Source organism: Colossoma macropomum, unplaced genomic scaffold, assembly GCF_904425465.1.
Source record: "Colossoma macropomum unplaced genomic scaffold, Colossoma_macropomum, whole genome shotgun sequence".
Lineage (NCBI taxonomy): Eukaryota > Metazoa > Chordata > Actinopteri > Characiformes > Serrasalmidae > Colossoma > Colossoma macropomum.
In genome coordinates, this window is record NW_023494788.1 from 9,628,834 (window position 1) to 9,651,699 (window position 22,866).

The window sequence follows — 22,866 nt, forward strand, 5'->3', positions numbered from 1 at the left end:
AGAGAAACAGATGAACTACAGTCTGTAATTTGCAAACTACAAAGTGTTCCTATATGTAGATGGAGCTGATAGAATGGAGAATGAGTATAGAAACAAGGTGTTCCTAAAAAGTGCTGTTTGACTGTGTCTGTGTGTGATATCATGTAAACATCCTTCACTGGTCCATGCTAAATCTTGGTTCACAATAAATCTTAATATACTGTGATTTGTACTTAATATTGCTCATCTTGTACATTTTGTTAATGGTGTGTTGTGATGCCTTTAGCAGTAGATACTAAAGTCCAGAGCTCCATCTGTCCAACACTGTCCACCAACATTAAAAATGAATATTTATTCACTTGCAATTCTGTACAAATTAGCAGAAAACAATAAGCAACAAAATAAGATAAAACTACAATGGTAAAAAATTCAATTTTGCAATATCTTCAAGTGTCCAGTTTCCTCTTCTTCATGTACTGTCCTTGTCTGTATGGACTCTGATCTATTAAAATTGAAAAGTAAATTAATTTACTCTGTAAAGCATGTTAAATAATGTTCAATGAGTCATTATTTATATCACCTTAACATGCTGCCCTACAGAATGTCCTTACCTGCCCCTCTAGCCCCTGTAATTGGTGCTGGTGGGTGGTATTGTGTGTGCCTTTCTTGGCCCTGATGGACCAGTGGGACCTGAGGCCGGACCGGAGGCCTCAGCGAAGCCACTCTCTGAGGAGTCTTACTGCGTGTCACCATCGTGTGCTCGTTAGGAGTGGCAGGCCGAGAAGCCGCTGGTGATTCTCTTGCTGGATCATCAAGCATATCAATGCCATCCAGAGTAAAGTCCCACATCTCTGGGTTGTCTGAGGAAGGTATTTGAGAGGAAAGTAATATTAGAAATGTGCCCCTTGACACAGAAATGTCCTCAGTTCTCGTGAAGACTGCATCCTGTTTTTGTGACTAGTGCTGATAACTGAAGCTGAACTTTTCACCCACACTAGCAGCTCTTACCAGCCAGATATTCCTCCTTCTTGGTTATCACTGTATGTCCATTAGGTGTACTGTGGTTAATGGGACCTGCAGCCTGGCCTGAGAAGACAGACTTGCCATGGAAAATGCTGTAGTAGGTGAGGATTAGCACCCTTTTATTCCTTTAAAAAGAGTCTATCAACCCAAATTATCAAAGTAATGACATCTGCAGTCCCTACTCTAGCACAAGTCATCATTTAATTAATTAAATACTATTTTGTCTATTTAAAGCAATTGCTCAGTTAACAGTATGGTTCATCTTTCAGTTGTACCTGGTTTAGGATGAATCTCAGGCTCAGAGTGTTCTTTTTTCAGCTGTGGCTGGCCCTGCTGATTTTTCTTGGCCTCCATCTCTTGCCTGAACTTCTGCTGCAGCTGCTGCTGCCTCAGCTTCCTCTGCTGCTTTGAGTCCAACACGGGGTTACAGGAGGACAGGTCGGCCATGTCAGCCGCTGACCTAACCATCATGACAAAGAAAGCAAGTCAGCAGACTTTTTTTTAAGAATGTAGGAGAGCAGCTGCATAACCGTGGTGGTTCAAATGAACTTTAAATTGAAGTATTAGATGACCAGTACACACCTGTAGTAAAATGTACTGTTAAGAAGCTATTTCCTGCCTTGGCATTTCATATGCTACTTCATGAAAATCTGACTCAGTTAAAGGAGAATTCCACCTCTTTAAATATTTCTGTATCATTAAATCATTAAGATGTAAACAAAGAGACTTCTAGAGACTTACTGAGTCAGAACTGTTCACAGTGGTGGTGACAGGAACCAGACATCTAATGAGTGTAGTTCCTTTAAAAGCTCCCCTCACAGAAAAGGTATTACAGGAAAGAGGGACATGTTTCATGAAGTGCCTGAGACATTGCTTTATGATAGTTTTAAAGAAGGTTTTTTTTTCAGATGCATTAATGGCAGAGTTACATACAGGGTGTTTTAAGACAAAATAGTCCCTCAAATAAAACATTTCTTTAGGGAATAAAAATAAGATATGTATGTTAATTAGTCATTTTGGATAGCGTTTGTGTTGTAGGCCTCACAGCCCCTGGTTCGTATCACCACTGTAAATAAATCCAAATCTGTAGTTTCTCTACAATGAACCATTTCACAGCAAACTACTCTGAATGACTGTTTACATCTCAATGACTAAATTATGCTAAATTTTTTGCAAGTTGGTAGAATTAATTGACATTTGAAGTGCCATCAGTACCAAATTTTACTTCCTGTAGACACCCTGGAACCTGAACTATCTGATGTTACCTGGACATGTTGCCGGATCTGTTTTCACAATCCTGCTGAGTTGATGTGTTGCCAGAATGTGCTGTTAGGTTTGTCAGTGAGGTCCTGGACTCAATTGCTTTCTGCTGCCCTGCTGGCTCAGGTTGGAAAACAGTCTGTACTGCGGGTGCATTTTGTGGTGCTGGTTCTACTGGATTATTGCAACCCCTGCTGTTAATGCGGGCCAGGCTGTCATACCTGGCCTTCTCCACAGAAGGCTCAACATCACAACGCTTCGTCATGTCTGGGTCTAAAGGGGTGGGGGGCTGCAATAGGAACAACCTGATGAGTAATTCCATTTCCTCTGTAACCACCTGAGGCAATCACTTGGTGGAGGATAGTGAAAGAATAGCTTCATAATATAAAGGCATGTGTCATAAGGAAAACATGAATTAAGATGGTATGTAGTTTAAAATTAGTCAACCACACTTAGTATTCAGGATATGCATTCAGATGAACTCCTGACCTGCTTGGGAATCTTGTTGATGGCTATAAGGTACTCCTTGTTGAGGATGCAGTTTCCCAGAGCGTTTCCAAAGCACCTTCATAGAGAGGTTCATAGAATAAATTGCAAACAGTTTTTACACACATGCACATTATTAAATGTACTTTCATGTTAGTTTTTTGTAAGTGCTGAAAACTGTCTGTCTCTAAACGATAAACTGTATGCTTCAGAAATAAGAATTACTTCAGTGCTCTTTTCAGTCCATCCGTCACAGCCTCTTTTCTTGCCTTCTCCAGCGACAGAGCCTTAGACTTCAAGCCCTCGCTTACCCCATAACCCACATCTTCATGGTATGAGCCGTCCTATGAGAAAGACATGCTCCAAACTATGTCTGCTTATATTAGACTCAACCAATTAACTTAATTATTTGGTCTGACAAACTCTTACCTTTAGTTGAACTTTCACAAATGCACTGACCCCAACATAAAATTTCCCATTAATCAGGTCCACAAAGTCTGAGAAAAGTGAATACAACAAACTTAGGATCAGAAATGACCGTATAATAGCATTTTTTTCAGGAACAGGAACAAACAGATAAAAATATATGAAATAAAAAACTCAATCAGAACAACTGGCTATATGACCTGAAACATCTTGCAATAAATTGTTATATTTCAGTAATAATAGACACATTTACCATTTACAATGTTAAAATTGTGTAGTAAAAACAAACCGAGCACATTAAAACGCAACTTTTTTCAAGTCCTTTTGCAGGACAGGAGAGAAAAAATTGCACTTGATTGTTTTGATCTAATAATAGTATTTACATATATTAAACAGTATAGGTGATTTTATTTATTGTCTCTGTCCAAAAAAACCCAAGTATCTCCAAAATGGCAACTGTACAGAGGAATGCAAACATGTTCTTTACTTTTCATGCAAGTTAATGGAAAGAGATTTTATTACAAGCAATTGTGGAGCATTTCTGTTGGTCCAGTCATCATGAAATGCAATATAGAGCGAAAGCTACCGCACTCAAATAATGTAGAAAAATAAGAACATGAAAAAATGAAGACCGAAATAATACATTCCCAAAGTATTATTCAGCTTACCAACACTTTGTTGTGAAATTGAGTGAGACCAGCCATTGTACCCAAACATTTCATTGGCCAAACTGATCACTTTGTGACCTTCAATGTAACACACCTGCAAAGAGACAGACAAATATCCAGGATTTTGCACAACAAATATAAAACACGCTCCACAAACTGGGATTGAACAATGACATTGTAAGAGCAGTATGAGAAGATGGACACCTTGCCTTTTGCCCTCCTCCGGCCTGTCTAGTGCTAATGTACTCTGGTCCAAGTCTCTGTCGAAGAGCTGTCTGAATCGCCTGGTACTCCTCTGCAGTGTACTGGTACTGAAAAATCATCATCATCATCATCATCATCGGTTGTTACAGACAGGACAGGCTAAATATAATGGATGAAAAATGATGCAGCGTGAACTGTATGGACTACAGTAACTTGTCACTGTATAAGCACAAAAGTAAACTTGTGTAAGATTTTGTATGAGACACACGTATTTACACATGATCTACTGTTTTCTGTTTATTATATGCCATACAGGACTTTGCCCAGACCATCCTCTGTAATTACACTAGCTATACAGTGTTTCTCACCTGCAGTCCTGCAGTCCACCTGCATTGCACGGAGTCATGTTTTGCATATCATATAGAGTCATGTCACTAGCTAATGATCAAGCCCTTCATGAGCTGAATCAGGTGTGTAAGAGCTGGAAAAAACAGCAATTCTGTGGAGGTGAACTACAGGACTACCATAGAAACACCGAGACTTGCCTTTTTGAACAAACTAGGCCAATCCTAACAGCCTGAACAGACTATCACTTGTAGATTATGCCGTAATGTGTATTTTTTAGTGTAGTGTTTTAATCAGTCAATCATACCTGTCCAAAACACATGTTGGACGCCTGGTGCTTCTTTCTGTCCTCTTGTCTGTCACTGTGATGCTCCATTGTGCAGCTGTTGGATTTGTAACTTTAACAGCTCGATCCGTCCGGCTATCGTGAACACTTTTCAGTGATAACGTTTCACATAGAGAGCAGATGGTAGCAGCTTTTCCTCTGACGGTCACATTCTGCACACTTCGCTAGTTCAGCTGGCTACGTCGCATTAGCTTTCGCAGAACTTCAGTCATCCTGATACACAAGTCGGCAGATTTCTTGCAGTTTTAGAGGTTCAGTTGATTCAGCTCCAGCTTTTCTCAACAGCCGAGACGTCCGACGGTTTTATATCTCGCTATATGCACGTTTTTAAAAAGGTTTAGCAGCGTTTTAAAGTATGAAAAACCTGCGAATGAATGTTTCAACTTCCCGCGTCGAGTAAGCAAATCAAGCGTGTGTGCGTCACGTGACCGTCTAGCCGTGCGTCATACGTCATATGCAGATTTTGAAAGCATACGTACAATGCTGTTAATATTTTCTTTATTATATACTTTTTACATTTTAAACTATAAATATTATATTATATTATATATTATATTATATTATATTATAATTACAGTTGGCCATCATTGTCTTTATAAAGATTTTTTTACAAACAGTGTTTTAAAGCAAAAACTGAAAGATTCAGTACATAAAATAATAGGAAATTATTTTTCACATTTTAGACAAAAAGTGGACAGAGAGAGAATGGCGCTGAAAGCAAGGATTACCCCTGTTATGCCAGGCTCCCTAGCAGATGGGATGGAAACTGGACTGGACATGAATGGACCTCCTACTGAGAATTTCAACATTTAGGTCAGAAATGTTGTGTCCTGATTTTGTTACACTATTAGTGGTAAAGGGAAATGCAGTCAATCCAGGTCATGTCTAAATGCTTATTTCTTTTGCCCTCATGCAACAGCGATTTTCTGCAGCACATACAGAAACATTTATGTGTTGCACTTTTAATTTGGACATGTTTTATGTACTCAGATTTAGCTCATAAAGAAACACCTTCTCAATAAAATGAGCTTTTCTCGCTCCTAATCCCTCACTGTACTCTAGTAATACAATAAGAAACTATAATATATATATAGTGCAATATAATACGTCTTATAATATTGTAATATTTTCACCTCCTGTAATATATTTCTGCAGTGCTGTTTTATACTAATACATAATACTTGTGCATCCTGTCCTAAACTAGAGTGACTGTCCAAACATATCATAAGATTCATATAGGAGTCATGTAGAAATCCCTCTAGTTTTAATATAGCCCTTATTCATGATGGATTATTTAAATAAAGATGCTGTTTGTCAGACAGTGTGTATTACAGACTAATTCTCAGTGCTCATTTGAGTTGCACACCACTTAGTCTGAGGCATAGTGTGACAACATTCCCCATTTGGGAATGGTCTGACAACTGAACAGACATTCAAACACTATATGTCCAAAAATATCCAGACACTCCTCCTTCTTGAATTGAATGACTTTAAAGTTCACCTATTGCTGGCACAGGTGTTCAATTATGCACACACAGCTTGCATAACATCCTTAGACAAGCATTAACCAATAGAGCCAGACGTACATGAGCTTAAGGTCACTGTGCCCAATGCCAAGTGTTGCCAAGAGAGTATAAAGCCCCCCCAGCATTGAGCCGTGGAGCAGGGGAACTGAGCTCCATCCCATTTCTTTGGGATGAGTTGGAGAGATCCAGAACTGATCATCCAACATCAGTACAGTAAAACTGACTGCACTAATGCTCTTGTGACTAAATGCAATCAAATCCTCACTGCAATGTTCTAACATCTAGTGTTTTTTAATTTAAGACATTTTTTAAACATGTCTGCATAATAAAATCATTCAGAATGTTCTGATGTGAAATTATGATGTGAGGGAGCTTTAGGAGGCATTAAATGTTTCAGACGTCTGGTTCCCATTAACACCATTGTGAATAATTCTCACTGAAGTTTCCCTTCAACGGCAAACACAACCATTGGGAATCCCATTCGACTGGTGCAGAAGCTAATAAACACAAATGTGATATTCAGCTTCCCAGAAGTAACATTAGCTACCTGGTTTTCTTCTGTATTCGCAACTATATATATATATATATACACATAGATAGATATATAGATATAAAATTCAAAACAGTCCTTCATCCACTCCAGAGCAGTTTTCAAGTGGCCCGCCCATCTTCAAGATACGTCATCAGAAGGTGCGGTTTCCTCTTCTTTAAATTGGGAAATCTCACTTTGGAGACTACTGTGGCGCCACTGTAGGAGGCGAGTAGGCATATTTACAACAGACGTAGCGACGGTAGCATTTTTCGCTTTATTTCTGAGTGCCTCTTTAATGACTGAATTACGCAAATTTTGGAAATTCGGTGACATTCCCCTCTAACAACGTAGAAACGTTGAACGAGCAGGTGTCTACAAACTTGTGGACATATAGCGTAGATATTATTGTCCCTGCGTGTTTGTTACATCGTGTTGCTTCAGCTCTGAAGGTCCGAGCAGCGCCACCAGTCTGGTGTCTGTCTGTACGGACAGTCTGCGAGTCTGCCAGCTAAAAAAAAAAGCAGGAGGGGCGAGCAGGAGCTAAAGCAGAGGAATGATGGACGGACAAACCCCGCAGCAGCCCGCACTGGTGTTCACGGATTAGTGCTGGGAAACAGGAGGGCGTAGTGAAGAAGAAGCAGTGAGGAGCATCTGCCCTCACCTCGTCTGTGACTCTCCTTTTTTTTTGGTTTCTTTCCCAAAGTTGAACCAACAAGGGCGTCCATGACTGCTGACATGGAGTTTACACATGGAGCACATGATGGTGAGTTTGAGGCGCTGTGTTGTGAATTTCCTATTTCTGCTGCCTGTCTGATATTGACTGACTTCTGTGCTGAAATCCTAGCCTTTCCGTTCATTCGTAACGTGACTGTTTCTGTTTTCGTGCTCGCCGCTGAAGCACATTGAGTACCAGGTGAATTCTCCTGTGAATAACTTACAATGGAGACGGATTACAAAAGGGAAGGATGAGGTGATGTAGACTGTGGACGGGCCTAGTTTTCCTCGTTTAGGTCTGGATTAGAGATTAGAGCCAAAACGAGACGACTGGAGAACAATTAGAGTCATCTGAAGTCATATCCTTCCTCTCCAGCCGAGCTGAAGTTCGCGTCTTAATTCGAATTCTCCGTTCCACCTTAAGTGGTGCAGCAGCTCCGTTCTGCCGCCGGTACACTCTGAACACAGAATGGAACTGCTGCACCATTTAAGGTGGAACGGAAAAATTCGAAGAGGAAGCCAACTTCAGCCACGTTCCTCTCCGAACTAGGAACTAGTGGGAGTTAGTAAGAGCTTCGTGTCTGACTCGGTACCTGAGCACGTTCAGCTCGTGTAAAACGCAGCCACGCTCGTGTTCCCCGGATATAAATATAACGTGAGGCGTCCTGCCACGCTGAGAGGGAACAAAGGGAAGCTGACAGCATCTGTTTTAGTGGAAACAGAAATGTAAACAGATGAAGTGCGGCCACACAGCGTGCTTCCTAAAGCTGTATTTTCATAAGTGATGATTGTTATTTTCCCGGTTTTAAGAGCAAGTCTTGTGTGGGGGCGAGGAAGCGTGATGCCTGATGCAAGAGTCTTTGTTTGTACCCTTTTGTTGAACTATGAATGAACGGAGGCTGCCAGTAGGGGGCGCATGGTCAATGGGATTTCATGGGAAGGTCTACCTACAGCACACCTAAACACGCCCTTACAGTGGAAGGAATTGAGCAATAATGCGCAGCGGTTGGACCCAAAAGGCGTGATTTTACGAATGCCAATTAACTGTGTTTATACCTTTCATTTTACCTTTAATTCCCGTTTGCAGGTTCGATTTTCAGCTCAATATTTTCGATGTTTTGTGTGTGATGTGTTCAGATCAGATACTACCTAGATTAGTTTGGCTCCATTTTACGTTAAAACAAAAGATGGCGAAGTAGCACGTCCTAATGCAAAGCAGGGGTATCATAAACGAGAGCAAAGGAGTTATACATGATACTATAACATGTATGATTATTCTAGATGTCTAGTTTTGATCATAGACAGTGGTTTTCATAAAAGACAGCAAATGAAAAAAGCTTGGAAGAAACCATTTCAGTGAGTTTCATTCATTTTTTTTTCACACTGTATTGTAGGGATGCACTGATATGGGAATTTTGCTGATATCCGATATTTTTCATGTTTACATCTGTCGATGCCCATACGTTTTGTCGCTGTCCAAAGAAAAACGTGTTTTTTGCATTTTGTTTTTCGGTTTTTACTTTCTACATCATTTGAGCACGGCAACAGTTCTTTACATTGTGGGAAAATTTTATGATGAATGGACTGATAAAGTTCCAAAATTGCTTGGAATAAAATCTCTTTACATTAACTTACATTAAAAGAAAAGAGTGAGCCTCATTCACCAACCGTTCTTAAGAAAAAAATTCTTCTTAAAACCCACTTACGCAGTTTTTTACGAAGATTCTGACATTCACCAATGTCTTCTTATTTGGGTTTTGTTCTTAGGTAAGAACAGAATCTACACACACTCACCAAACAAAGGTGTGAACAATTCTGTGGTTTAAGAACACGTCATGAATCAGACATAGACTTTTTCTTAGGACCTTTCTCAAGAACACATTTAAGAAAAGACTTGGAAAGATATTAGTGAATGAGGCCCAATGTTTTGTACCCTTTTCTGTAAAGTTACCATTTTTGGAGATACCTGTTTTCTTTGGACAGTGATTTATAAAATGTAGACATTGGAACTACATCTATCTAGATTAGCATTACAGACAAATGTTTGTTTCCGTAGGATTACGAATACAGTAAATAAGAATAAAATGCACAGCAGACCAGTTTGACCTAAACATTCTGCTCAGAGTTTAGTAAAGGCCATTAAATATCAGTTTGAAATTAGTCAAATCTAAACATCTATCTGACAATTTTTTTTAAGCAATTATCTGCCAATACCGATATGATCCCGATATACTTGTGCATGCCTACAGCACTGAAATCGTCATTCAGTTTATCTTGCTAAGCATACTGTGAAGCTTTATCTGTGCTCTCTGCTTTTATGTTGCCCACTGTGAAACAGATTTTCATCAGAATCTTTCACTTGTTTATTCTCTCTTCTCAGGAGCTTCAGAGACATTCTGAGTAAAAGTGGGAGTCGTTCTCTTCTTAAATAAAGATGCTGGAAGACTTAAGTGGGACACACACTAGACCACCCACCCCCAAATCAACCTCTTTCAGTTTCTCTGCCCTGGCGTCCCTGCCACACTGCCTACACATGGATGGGAGCAGTCACCCTTTCAGGAGGTGAGATTCTTTTCTCTTTTTTATTTCATATTTTTTCTTCTTTTATTTTGATTTATGATGTTATGTAAACACTGTTTGAGTATTGTGCCACATATTGAATTTTGAATTGAATTTTTCCAGGATTTCTATTTTTTTAAGGGATTTATGCAATTAAAAGATCATGTGACGTGGAAAGATAATCAAAAATCAGAATTCTTAGCAGTCACTTATTGTTGGTTTCAGCTTTCACATCTGTGAGTTTATGGAATTTAACATTTTTCCAAATCTTGGAATACAATATGCATTCCCACATTTAGGCGTATAGTGACTGAAATACTATATATTTAATGTTCAGTTTGTAGACTCTTGCTTGTCCAATGTTTCTGAAATAAAGGGTACCTCTACACTGTTAGAAATAAAGGTTCTGTGCAGGTACATTTTTTGTTCATCAAGGTACAAACAATGTAAATGTACCCTCGAAGGTACAACAGTGGTTTTAAGGTCCAATTGTGAACTTTAAATAAGTTTTCCAGGTGAAAAGTACGTATTTATACCTTTTCATAACCGAATGTTTTAAAACAGAACAATAAAATAAAAAGCCTGGAGACAAGACGGGGTGTGTGGAGTCAACACAACTCAAAAATATAATTTCAATGGATTATGGTACAATTATGTTCCCTAATTAAAAGTAGCCTTGTAGTGTATGGCTCCAGTGACAAGAGGGTTACTGCACCAGAAAGAGTTTGGTACCGTTATTTGGGAGAGTGTACTCTTCTGGAAAAACTTTAAACTTTTAGACGTAGTGTAGTTGAAATCATCACAAATTCCACCCAGTGTGAAATCGTACCCGGAATCAGGACAGATGAATCAATAGAAATGTGGAAGTCAATGACCGCCGATAGGCGTGGTGGAAAGTTCTGCTTGACTGTTTCAGGCTCTTGTCAATATTACAGAGGACTTCTGGTGCTGTCAGATGTACTGTCCAGCATGTGTCACACAGTTATTTAAATGACAGTTTATTGTTCCGTTTGTAGGAAGTGGGCATTTGGATAGTCACAAAATAAACAGGTCAGTTTTTGGTGGGGTGTATTTGAATATGGTACCATTCAGAAGTTTGTAATCACTGTTATCAATAAACTTACATTTACAAAACGATTGATTCTAATATGCTCGTCCTGTGCAACTTTATAGGTTTCAACTAATTAGTAGGGCTCTTGGAAGCTGTAGATAAAAATGAAGAAATGTTAGGTGTGTCCAGAATGAGGAGCAAACCTATAGATGATCCTGAAACGACTGAGAAATCTGTATGCAAAAGTTTGGGCACCCCTGAACAATGAGAAATGTGTTGATCTTCTAATTTTCTAAATGAAAATAAGTCAACACATCATCTGCAGACCGTGTATTTATTATTAATATATTGTTGCTGTTGGGACAAACTTTGTGTCTGAATTTAAAAATGCTGCCATGTAGGTTGTCAAAAATTTATGATGAATAGAAATGTTACATTAACTTCTTTTGTAAAGTTGCCATCATAATAAGCCAGATGGAAGGATGGATGGATGGAAGGATGGATGGATGTAATACTGTACTTATCATTTTATAACTTGTTCACAGAATTCTTGAAATGTGAAACAAAACATTTCTTTTTGGTGAACAGTTTGTAATATAAATCCACACTGTGTAAATTATTCTTTGATATAAAATAACAAATTTGAATATAGCAAGTGATTCCAAACTCGTGGACGTTAGTGTATCTGAGGCTTTAATATTACACAGTGTAATGGAACATATTCTGCGTAGTGTACCTTTCACTAATGAAAACTGTATAAGTAAAGTAAATAATTCAGGAGATAAGCAGTGCCTCAAACCAAACAGGTCTACCGTCTAGGACCTGAAGATCTTGTTTGGATGTGTGCTGCATGTGTTTAGGAGGACTTTTTTTTCCCCTCCCTCTCTCTCTACAGTGCTGTATTTGAAGTGGATTTCTGAGCTGGGGGAATTCTCCTGTCAGAATCAAACAGAATGAAGTCCCTGCTCGCCTTACACTGCCAGCCTGCTCTTACGTCACGCTGCGCTGTCCCCAGCCACCTCAGTGGCCTTGCGCTCTTTGTGAAATTGCTACTGCTGGGATGTTCTCTGCCCGGCCCGAACAGCAGAGAGAGAGAAAGACGCTCAGATAGAGACGATTAGTCTGTTAACTGCCCGTCAAAGTTGGGGAAACCTGGCATTTCAGAATGTTTTGAAAACAAATCAAAGCAGTGTTTTTCTTTGTGGTTTATTTTGAGGAGTAGTACTGTACCTGTAAATTAAGAGTTAAACACATTATGGGCCAATTTTTTATTTATTTATTTTTTAATATGATATGTGTTGTGGAGGCACGGTGGCGCAGTGGGCCTTCGATTCCCGGCTGGGCAACCAGCTTCGTTTCTGTGTGAAGTTTGCATGTTCTCCCCGTGTCTGCGTGGGTTTCCTCCCACAGTCCAAAGACATGCAGTCTGGCCAACTGGACATGCTGAATTGTCTCTAGGTGTGAATGTGTGTGTGGATGTGTATGTTTTTCTGTCTGTCTGTCCTGCGATGGACTGGTCGACCTGTCCAGGGTGTTTCCTGCCTTCAGCCCAATGACCGTTGAGATAGGCTCCAGCACCCCACCGCGACCCAGCAAGATAAGCGGTTTAGAAAGTGTGTGTGAGTGTGAGTGTGTGTGTGAGTGTGTGTGTGAGTGTGATCGTTGGCAGTTTTACACATACAAGAAATAGTAATAGCCATATTATAATTAATATCACTTAACCCTTAATAACACTTTAATAGATAAATAAAAATGTTTTTCATTATATGTCAGATGTTATTCTCTTCCAAACCGTGTTATATCCAAAACTGTTACCAATGGACAGTTGGAATGCTCAAATATTCAAATATTTCATACAGTATTAGTGACGGCGCTAAAACCCTCAAGTTTGATCCCCATACTGTTATGTTGGCGCTCAAACCTATCAGATATTTTTTAGTTCACTGACAATGAACTGCTAAAGTAAAAGAGCGCAAAGCTTTGTTGGCAGAGTCTGTTACACAGTTATATGTAATAAGTTCGTCTTATTTTTTTTTTGTGGGGGTGGACAGGCCTCTGTGTTTTAGAGAGAGTGAGTGAGACGAGACATAAAAAAGGAAGGAACAAAGAAAGAAGAGTCTGAGTAAGAGAGGAGAAAGAGAAATGAAAGAGAAGGAAATGGAGGAGGGAGAGAATAAGTGAAAAGAGAGAAAGGGGAGCAGGAAGAAGTGAGAGAAAGTGAGTGAAAGTAAAATAAGAGAGAAAGGGAGGGTGAGCTATGATAAGAGAAAGAAGAAAACAGTGGGAGAGAGTGTGTAAGAGAGAGAGAGACGAGACAAGTAAAGAAAGGGAAGAAGAAAGAAAGAGAGTCTGAGTAAGAGTGAGAGGAGAGAAAGAAACGAAAGAGAAGGAGCCAAGGAAATGAAAGAAATGGGAGAAAGTGAGTTAAAAAGGGAGAAAAGAAAGAAAACAAGCAGAGAAAGAAAAAGAAGAGTGAGTGAGTGATAATGAGAGGAAGAAAACGGGGGAGAGAGAGTGTGTAAGAGTGGAAAAAAAGAGAACCATAGAGTGAGAAAAAGAGGAAGGAAGAAATTGAGAGTGAGAAAAGAGAGCAAGAGAAAGAACATGTAAATGAGAGAGAGAGAGAGAGAGAGGGTAAGAGAGAGAAAATCATGTGAAGAGGAAGGATTGAGAAATGATTTTTGAAGTCTCCTGGTCGGCCTTTAGCACCACTTTCATTTATATCCCCTCCCTTCACAGTCACTCTCTCTCTCTCTCTCTCTCAGCTCAGGACTAACAGCTGTTCTGTTTTTTTCTCTCGTGATCATGAGGACTCTGTACCGGCTGAAGTTGGTGAGCTCTCCGAACCTGAGCCAGCTGGGTAAGAGCGAGAAGACTTCTCTAGAAGAGCAAGGCTCAGGACCCAACGCCACCTGGAACAGGTGAACGCTCGGAACACTGCCTGCTTTCACTTCCCACATTTCTATTAAAAACATCCAGTGTGTGTTTTTGATCAATAGCCTGGTCATATTCTTGCTCACATAACCTTAAATTGTCGCCATCGTAACAAAACTTCATGCTGAATCACCACAAATGAGACTTGGTGCCGTGTTGGATCCTGTGAAGAAAGTGTTCAAAGTGCATCTGGTAAATGATTGTACTTTTGGCCAGAATGAGCGTTTTGTGGCTGTTATAAAAAAAACAAAAAAACTGTAGTGAACTCTGAAACTGTAATATAGGAGGAAAAAAAACTTTCCTAACCACTTTAAATCACCGACTCATCATAAGGCTTATCATATCATTCAGTTACTTCATGGACTGCAGTGCAAACATAGTTATTTTTAGATTTTAGAGGTGTGTAATAAAAGTTTGGATCTGTCAGCGGCTCCTGGCCGTTTAAGGGGTAAACTTTAATGTACAGTACTGTGCAAAAGTCAGTGACCGCTCTTCATTTTTTAGTATCCAGTGGGCAATAAGTACAAAATATTCGTTTTTCAGCATCAGGAAAAAAGCAGAAACATATATTTAACAGAAAATTACACAGATGCCTCACCAAATAAATATATACAAAAGCAGTATTCATTACAGCTTCAATTCTTCTTCTGGGAAGAAGTTTTCAGTTTTCCAAAACAATCTGCACGGATATTGAGAAGTTGGGTGCATTTTCTGCTTCTCATGACCCAAATAATCCCAGACACATTTAGTGACAACTGGATTTTGTGGTGTTGAAGTCAACGAACTTCTTTGTTTGATTTGCACATGTTCTTCTTTTTCGTCTATTTTCTTTACTCAAGAGCTTCTTGACAGCTGCACAGCCTTTCAGACTCATAGCGCTGAGTTGTCTTCTCACAGTGGAAGGATGGACAAACACCTGTGAATGTTCAGATCTGAAGCAGCTTGATTTTCTCCTCTCTCTCAAAGATGAAATTTTGAAGTGCTGTTTATCTGATGGGGACAGATTTAGTGGCCTAGCAGGTCTTGTTTTTTCCAACTATTTTCCCTTGACTTTCCCTGTCCTTATGCAATTGAATTATCTTAAATCTAATCTCATCTGAAAGGTCTTCTAAAAAAAATAATAACTCGTACTTAATGGCCATTTGGACTGGAAAATAAATAAATAAAGAGTGATCTCTTTGCAAAGTACTGTACATTAATGTTAAAACTTTTTTTTTATTCCAATTTATTCTGGCCCATTTCTGTTGGTCTATTCCTCATGAAATGCTCACACAGTATAAAAAGACATCTGGCATTAAAAAAAGGCAACAGAGACATTTTGACATGACAGCAACAGTATTTTCAGGAACGCGTTTGAGATTCTTATCTGTTTCTGTGTGTTTATTGCAGCATTCACAATGCAGTTATAGGAGTTTTCCAAAAGAAGGGGTTGGCAGACAATGAGCTGTATACACTCAATGAAGGAGTAAGGTGAGTCAGAAGAGTTAAACTAGAGTCACTTCTCCCAGACATTGCTTTAGTAACTCCTCAGTCTGGGGTCAGCTGTGAGCTGTGTGTTAGCTCGGCCTAAACCAAGAGCTTTTATCAGCAGCGAAACTGCCAGAACGCACAGCTAGCACATAACAGCATAGCTACAGGCGTAACAGCACATTGGTAGACACTGATATGTTATGTGTTATTTCATCTCGGTGCATATCTTTTCTTCACTAATTTTGCTTTTGTGCAAATTTCTATATTGTACAAATCAGTTTCCATTCAAAATCCTATGTAGTCCTGTACTACGCTTAATCCCTGTTCAGAAAAAAAGATATTAGTGTAAAATTATTTATAACATGATATAAAGTTTATTAACCTTTTCTGTTTTTTGTCCACTGATTCAGGCAGCTGCTGAAAACTGAGCTGGGCTCTTTTTTCACCGAGTACCTGCAGGTAAGGCAACATATCGCAACCTGTATCTATGTTGAAACAATAGATTCATTCAATTATTTGAAAATGTCTCTTTCTCTCTGTTTCTTCAGAACCAGCTGCTGACTAAAGGCATGGTGATCCTGAGGGACAAAATAAGATTCTATGAAGGTAAATATGTCAGTCCCACTCTCCATGAGCAGAGCCGTCTGCATGATTATATAGTAGTAGATTGAATTGTTTGCATATTTAAATGTAAATATGTGATTCAGGGTGACTGCAAAGTTATCAGACTACAACCTACAACCTTCCCTTCTTTTATCAGGTCAAAAATTACTCGACTCGCTGGCAGAGACGTGGGACTTCTTCTTTTGTGACGTTCTGTCCATGTTACAGGCCATCTTTCACCCGGTCCAGGTAGCTGCTGTAGCCCAGGCCTTCTGCTTTGTTCTGTATCTCTGTGTCCACTGTTTTTCCATTAGGGTATGTTTATTCTGTTTATCACCAAAATGCTACTAGCTTTGTCCACACTTTCATGCCTCCAGCATGGATATCACTATTTGCTGATAATTTCACAATACGTAACCTGACCTAAAATGTGTGACCTGTGCGTTTTGGATCATGTGAAGACCTTGAATCATCCAAACACCCACAGAATCTTATCTGGAACGTCTGAGGCTGGTCAGGTTACAACAGAATGTGACACATTTAGTGAGCGGTTAGAGCATTGGTCCTCAGTACTGGTCCTGGAGCACCACTGATCTGCGTATTTTACAGTCTTCCCTGCTGCAACACCTGATCCAACCCGTTAACTAAAAAGGGTCATTCCCCTTTAAATAACAGGGATATAATGCTAGTGTAGCATTATATCCCTCAGCCTCATCAGTAGGACAGAATTTTATGGTGTTTTCCTGTTTTCGTTTATCTGTTCTCTCACTACAATACCCAGCATGCATTGTGGAAATACATTATACAACCATTGGGAATCTGTCTACAGTGACAAGGAAATGCACTGATGTAGAGGCTAAAAACTACAAATGTAATTTTCGGCTAGCAGTAAGGTCAGCTTTCCGGCTCCTTTCTGTATTGGCTAGCTAGCAGGATTTATTTATTTATTTTATTTACTTGGAAATCTCTGTGGTGTCCTGACCACTAGCCTAGCCGCTAAACTATAGGCTAATAAATACAACCAAGCTTTTGAGGTTTTTTACCTTTTCAGACAGCTAAAAAAGCCAAACTGAGGTAAGATATCAGTCTAGCCAGCTGCCTTGCTAACTTTAGCTTTTAGCTTGTTGTCCTCCTCATCTGACAAGTCATTTCTGTCATTTGAGTAATTCATTCTCTCTATTGTTATAATGATTTGAACACAGTTACTACAGTTATATGGCTGCACTTAGCATCTTCCTTCTGCGTTCCACAGCTAAGGAAACAAAAAAAAACACATTTTTAAAAAGCCCACCCCCAAAAATCCACCTCAAAGCAGTTGTGGTTTGTCTCAAATTCCTCCCACCTCCAAGATGCTCCATCAGAAGGTGTTTTCTAGTCACTCTAGACTACTGCAGCCTCAGTGTAGGAGGCGACCAGGCTTGTCAACAGATTTAGCAATGGATACATTTTTCATTATTGAGTGTCTTTAACAGAGAGTACATTGTTCAGCTTTGTGCGTTTCCTCATATTTTACATTTTTCTTTTCTAAGGCTAGGTGGCCACTTTATGGTTTATTGACAGAAACTAAGCCCCCAACACTGAACAAAGAATGTTCACTTGAGCATGTGTGCTGCAGTGCCCCCTACTGGTTGGTAGCCATTCTTCAGTTGTGACAGACTAAAGGTCCAAGTTGTGTTGCTATGAGACATGAGAGCACCAGGCTTCATTCTTATTGAGCTATTATAGCAGTGAGAGCTCTTTGTTAATTATCAGAATGAAATGGCTCTGTTGTTGACTGTGCCTTATGACATTATTTCTGAATCATTTGAGGCGTCATTTATTATTTTACTGAATTTATTTATTGAGCCATTTTTAGCCTCAGTTTCCCAGCTATAGTGTAGCTGCAACTGTGGAGTATAAGGAGAGGGGAACGTTTCAAATACAGGCCGTTAAAGTCATTTTCTCTTAGAAAACTGAATAAGCAGCAAGTCGTGACAAGATGGGAATTACTTGGCACTTTTTCTTTAAGCATGGTGCACACTGGCTGTCAGTATGTGACTGAATACCACAGTGAAACTGCACTAAATCCACATTTGCTGGAATTTGTTGAGAATGCCGTTAGAGCTGGGCCAGTAAAAACGGCCAAAAGGCTTAAATCTACAAGACAAGCAGTGCAAAGTATAAATCCTCTTGAAAGCTGGAGGGAAATAAAAATGGTACATCATGTGATGACGCATATTTTTCCAGTCAGTATTTTAATTAATTTGTCACATTTTTTAAAGTCACAATCAGTTATTTGTTCACTGATATTTTAAAGCAAATTACTAAAATATGCTGTTTGCTAAAGTACAGTGCTTGTAGTTGTTTAAAGTGTGTATATGTGTTGACTCAGGGGAAGGAGCCGTCAGTGCGTCAGTTGGCTTTGCTGCTCTTCCGGAACACCATCACCCTGAACATGAAGCTGGAAGAGGCTCTTTCCAGACCGAGAGCTCGTGTCCCTCCATCTATTGTCCAGATGCTTCTGGTCCTACAGGTACAGAGTAGAGGTTAAATCTCTGACCTCTATTCAGTTTGATTCTGATTCTTTGGAAAAAGTTTTGGTGTATTATGAAATCTCAAATTTCAGTACAATTAAGTTACATTTATTTTGCTATGATTCGGAATTATTTTGAAATATACTGAATACACAAATGTGACTGACTGGAGAAAAAGACAATCAAAACGATACAGTGAGGCTTTTACAAATTGCAATGGAATTTTTTAGCCAATAAAAAATGAGCACATACAAAACTGTGCAGGGTTAAGCACCTGAAAAAATCATATTAAAAAGCCATGTAATTAGGAAGTACATCAAAGTAGATCAGTGTTTTTTATTCAACCATTTTCCAAACCTCTCCTCATGAAAGCCTGTTGGGAGTAAATCTGGTACCAAACGTTCTTCTAACTAGCTCAAAAAATCAACTATGCTTTTTCAAAACAAGAAATTCTTATGTTTTATTGCATTCATGTTTGTTTACATTTATTCTGATGTTATAGTGTTTTTACAAACAAAAACAGTTATTGGCTGGATACCCAAAACCATGAATTTACAATATAGATGCTTAAGACTTTTACGGAGTACTGTACTTTGTTGAATATTATAATAATCGCTATTACAATCATTCCAGAATCAAAGCATTTTAAACCCCTACCCCTAGACAACTCTGTAAATACTGGCCTGTGCTTTCCTGCTGTGGGTGTGTAAGTCCAGATCTGTATGGTGTGCTTTGTGGTTTGTTCTGTTCAGGGTGTTCACGAGTCCAGAGGAGTGACAGAGGAGTATGTGAAGTTGGAGTCGCTCATTCAGAAGGTGGTGTCACCCTATCTGGGCACGCAGGGGCTCTGCTCACATGACTGTGATTCCAATGACTGCTCCTGTGTTATTGGTGAGAGAGATGATTTAAAATGAGCTCTTGATTTTGTATTTGTATTTCAATGTGGTTGTTTGTTTATTTCTTTTGTAGAAATGTGTATTGGGAACACAAATATTTCCCACAGGGATTAGAAACATTTAACAAGGGAACAAAAACAAAAACAAATTAGGCCAGTAAAGCATAAAATCTTGAATGACCCATTCAGTGAAGACTTTATTTCAAAATCTGGTTAACCACTTAATCTGTTATTAAATTGCTTTATTCTAACTGGAGTTTTAGTGATTAAATGAAAACAGTAACTAATTTTGTGTTATTTTTATTTTAGCTTAATACAGTTGTATGCAAAAGTGTGGGCACCCCAGTCAAATTATGTTTTGTTAATTTTATAATTGAAAACAAGTTAACACAACTACATAATGCTACAGAGAATCACTGTTTATTTTATTAATTTAACATATTATGGGGAAAATAACATAAAATAGGGCCTCTGCAAAAGTTATGGTACACTTTATATCATAAATGTCTTATTGTATTATTCCTTGTTCCATTGCTCACTCTCACAGAAAAGCGTTTGCAGTGGTGCTGGTCAAAGCCCAGTGACCCACCAGCCACTAACCCAGTAGTGCGCTCCAAGAGTTACAACATCCCTATGTTGACCCCCGTGGCTGAATACGACTCTGAGGCCAGCTCAGTGGGCAGCGTGGGCATCCGACGGCACTCTGCTTGCGAGGTCACATCCTGCATGGAGCAGCAGGGCTACTCTTCACTTTCTGTGGGCATAGAGACCAGCTCCACCCCCCGCCTGTCTCTGGACCATGACCTCACCTTATCCGGAGTCATCCGAGGAGCTGCCGGACAGCCTGCTCTCATCTCGCCGGCCATCTTTGTCCATAACTCAGCGGGACCGTTACACACTGGCCCTCCGACGTCCACCTCTGAGATGGAGAAGGCCGTCTCCTCTCCCACCAGCTGCTCCTCCAGCCCGGAAACTATCGTCATGCAGGGTGTAGATTCACTGGAGTCAGACCAGGACGGGATATTCATTGACTTTTCCCACTGCCGCTCTGACTCTTTCGGGACCAGCCGGAAGACTAGTTGACTTTATTAGCAAAGTGCAGTGAACATCATGGCTCAATAGCTTTTAGCTATTAAGTGAATTCTGAATGCAGAAATTAAATTCAAATTGCTTGATGGATTTTCCAAGTAAATACACACATATAGTGTATTTTCTCTAAACTGGAATTGGAGATGAACTCCTGCTGCCAGCCTCAGATTGGAAAAAGTTCAGTCTGTGTTGGATGTTTCTTTTTTCTTTTTTTTTTTTTTTAAGCTGTTGCTTTTGTAAGATGTACTCTACCAATGGATGTACTGTACGTTTTTGGGATATTTCTACTTACTGTTTTCATAGGTACCTGCTGTTACATGGAGAGTTTACAGTTCTCCATGTATGTATAATTAAGACATGAATGTGAAAATGTTTAATCTATGATTGTTCTGGAATCTAACAATTTTCATTTCATTCATTCTTAGGGCTGTGAACATCAATCAGGTAAAGCACAGTGGTATTGTTTTGGGGTCTGAGTTCAGTTTTTTAATAGCTTACAGCTTGAATTAAAGACCATGTACATCCCAAATCTTTAGATACAAACTTGGACTTTTCAGTCTATCCTCAGATAAAGATTTTACCTGTTTAGCATGCTGGAGTTCAAAAAATGTTGCACTCAAACTTTTATTGTTTTTATTTTAGCTGCACTACTAGAAATGAGGAAAAGGGAAATGGACATTGAGATAAAAAGCAAAATGTGCTGTATTGTGTCAGATTCCCATGTGACTTTTTCAATCACTAAATTAATTGATATAAAACAACCAGTATTAGGTTGTTTTGTGTAACAACATAAATGAATTGTCAATAGAGGAATTTAAGTGAGACTACTTGATGCTTTGTTCACATATTCTATTTTTAAAATCACCTCTGTGTGAGAGTGAGTAATACAGAATATTGAAATATTTGATCATTCAAAGTTTTGGATATTCATATAGTATATTTGGGCTGGTATACCCAACACTGATTATTCTGCAGGCACTAACTGAAAATGACATATTGGGCATACAAACCTACTGAGAGCAATATAAAACAAATAATCGTCTACTTGAAGGGGAATTCCACTGATTACAGAAGTCTTCATAAATCAGTTATTGAGATGTAAACAGTCTCATTCAGCATGGTTGGATGTGAAATGCTTCATTATAGAGAAACTTACTGACTCGGATTTCTTTATAGTGACGGGAACCAGGGATGGCAATGTCTGCAACACAGATTAGTCATTTTATTTACAAAACATCCAGTGAATCTACACGTATTTGGAGTTTTATATGTAATGCTGATAATGGTAAAATAGTGGTTAATCTGGAAAAACAGTTCTTTTGAGTACCTTGTCTGGTTCCCGTTATCACCACTGTGAACGACACTGTCTTGGTTAGTTTCTCTAGAATTAATGCATCTCACATTAAACCACTTTGAATGACTGTTTACATCTTATTGACTGAGAAATATCTAGAAATTATGAAATATTGGTGTAATTCCTCTTTAAACATTGTTGAACAACATACTGACTTAGTGATATAGCTAATAGACAGAAAAAGATTAGGCAGAGGAAGCTGTAAATAAAATGAGTTTATTTGCACACCTCTAGTGAAAATGTGAACTGTATTGTGATTGTAAATACATTATTTATTTTTTTTTCATTCCTGTAATTAAATGTTGGAATAGCCTTTAGGCAATATGTATCAAATCTACCACAAGGCCCTGTAGTTTTATAGGAAAGTCTAGAAAGTTTTTTACTAATGCAATGTTTTTAGAAATGTTGTTGAGAGAGGTTAAAGTGGAGGCCTACTTTTTCAAACTAGCTTTGTATTTTTTGGCAATCTATGTTGATTAGTTTCATAAAATGCTCCTTGTTACATCCATGTGATTAAAACTATTAAAACGATTAAAATCAAGTTTTTGCAGTAAAAAAAAGCCTTTAGTCTGGATTTCTCTTAAATCTGTCTGCAGATAGGCTAAAGAGCCTGAACGAGGGAGTGGTCTGTGTTGATTATAAAAATGGCAGAGTATAATAACACTAAACTGAAAGCAAAGCTTAAGCATAAATCTCTAAAAAAAATCCACTAAGTTTACGTTGTCTTGGCGAATAAATCTAAATTAATCGTTACGGTCTGTGATTTAAAAATCAGTATAGAGAGAAAAACCAGTGCAGTACAGAGTCAGAGTCGGACAAGACGCCCTTACTAACTCCCACTAGTTCCTGCATCAGAGAGGAACGTGGCTGAAGTTGGCTTCCTATTTGA

General features: G+C 38.9%; 2 protein-coding genes across 2 annotated transcripts; one reads left to right on the forward strand and one right to left on the reverse strand.

The window, feature by feature from the left end:
• Window positions 1-399: 399 nt before the first annotated feature.
• On the reverse strand, window positions 400-5,132 carry rad52 (RAD52 homolog, DNA repair protein). Its single transcript, XM_036567805.1, has 11 exons — window positions 4,699-5,132; window positions 4,052-4,153; window positions 3,843-3,936; window positions 3,178-3,245; window positions 2,974-3,092; window positions 2,752-2,827; window positions 2,268-2,551; window positions 1,278-1,462; window positions 988-1,065; window positions 591-839; window positions 400-481 (listed from the first exon to the last, which is right to left on the reverse strand). The coding sequence occupies exons 1-11, from the start codon at window positions 4,765-4,767 to the stop codon at window positions 426-428; spliced, it is 1,380 nt and encodes a 459-aa protein (XP_036423698.1). The 5' UTR covers window positions 4,768-5,132; the 3' UTR covers window positions 400-425.
• Window positions 5,133-7,012: 1,880 nt separating this feature from the next.
• On the forward strand, window positions 7,013-22,508 carry prr5a (proline rich 5a (renal)). Its single transcript, XM_036568293.1, has 10 exons — window positions 7,013-7,558; window positions 9,890-10,071; window positions 13,930-14,040; window positions 15,443-15,523; window positions 15,934-15,982; window positions 16,072-16,129; window positions 16,284-16,375; window positions 18,498-18,638; window positions 19,392-19,530; window positions 20,082-22,508. The coding sequence occupies exons 2-10, from the start codon at window positions 9,944-9,946 to the stop codon at window positions 20,615-20,617; spliced, it is 1,335 nt and encodes a 444-aa protein (XP_036424186.1). The 5' UTR covers window positions 7,013-7,558; window positions 9,890-9,943; the 3' UTR covers window positions 20,618-22,508.
• Window positions 22,509-22,866: the final 358 nt, after the last annotated feature.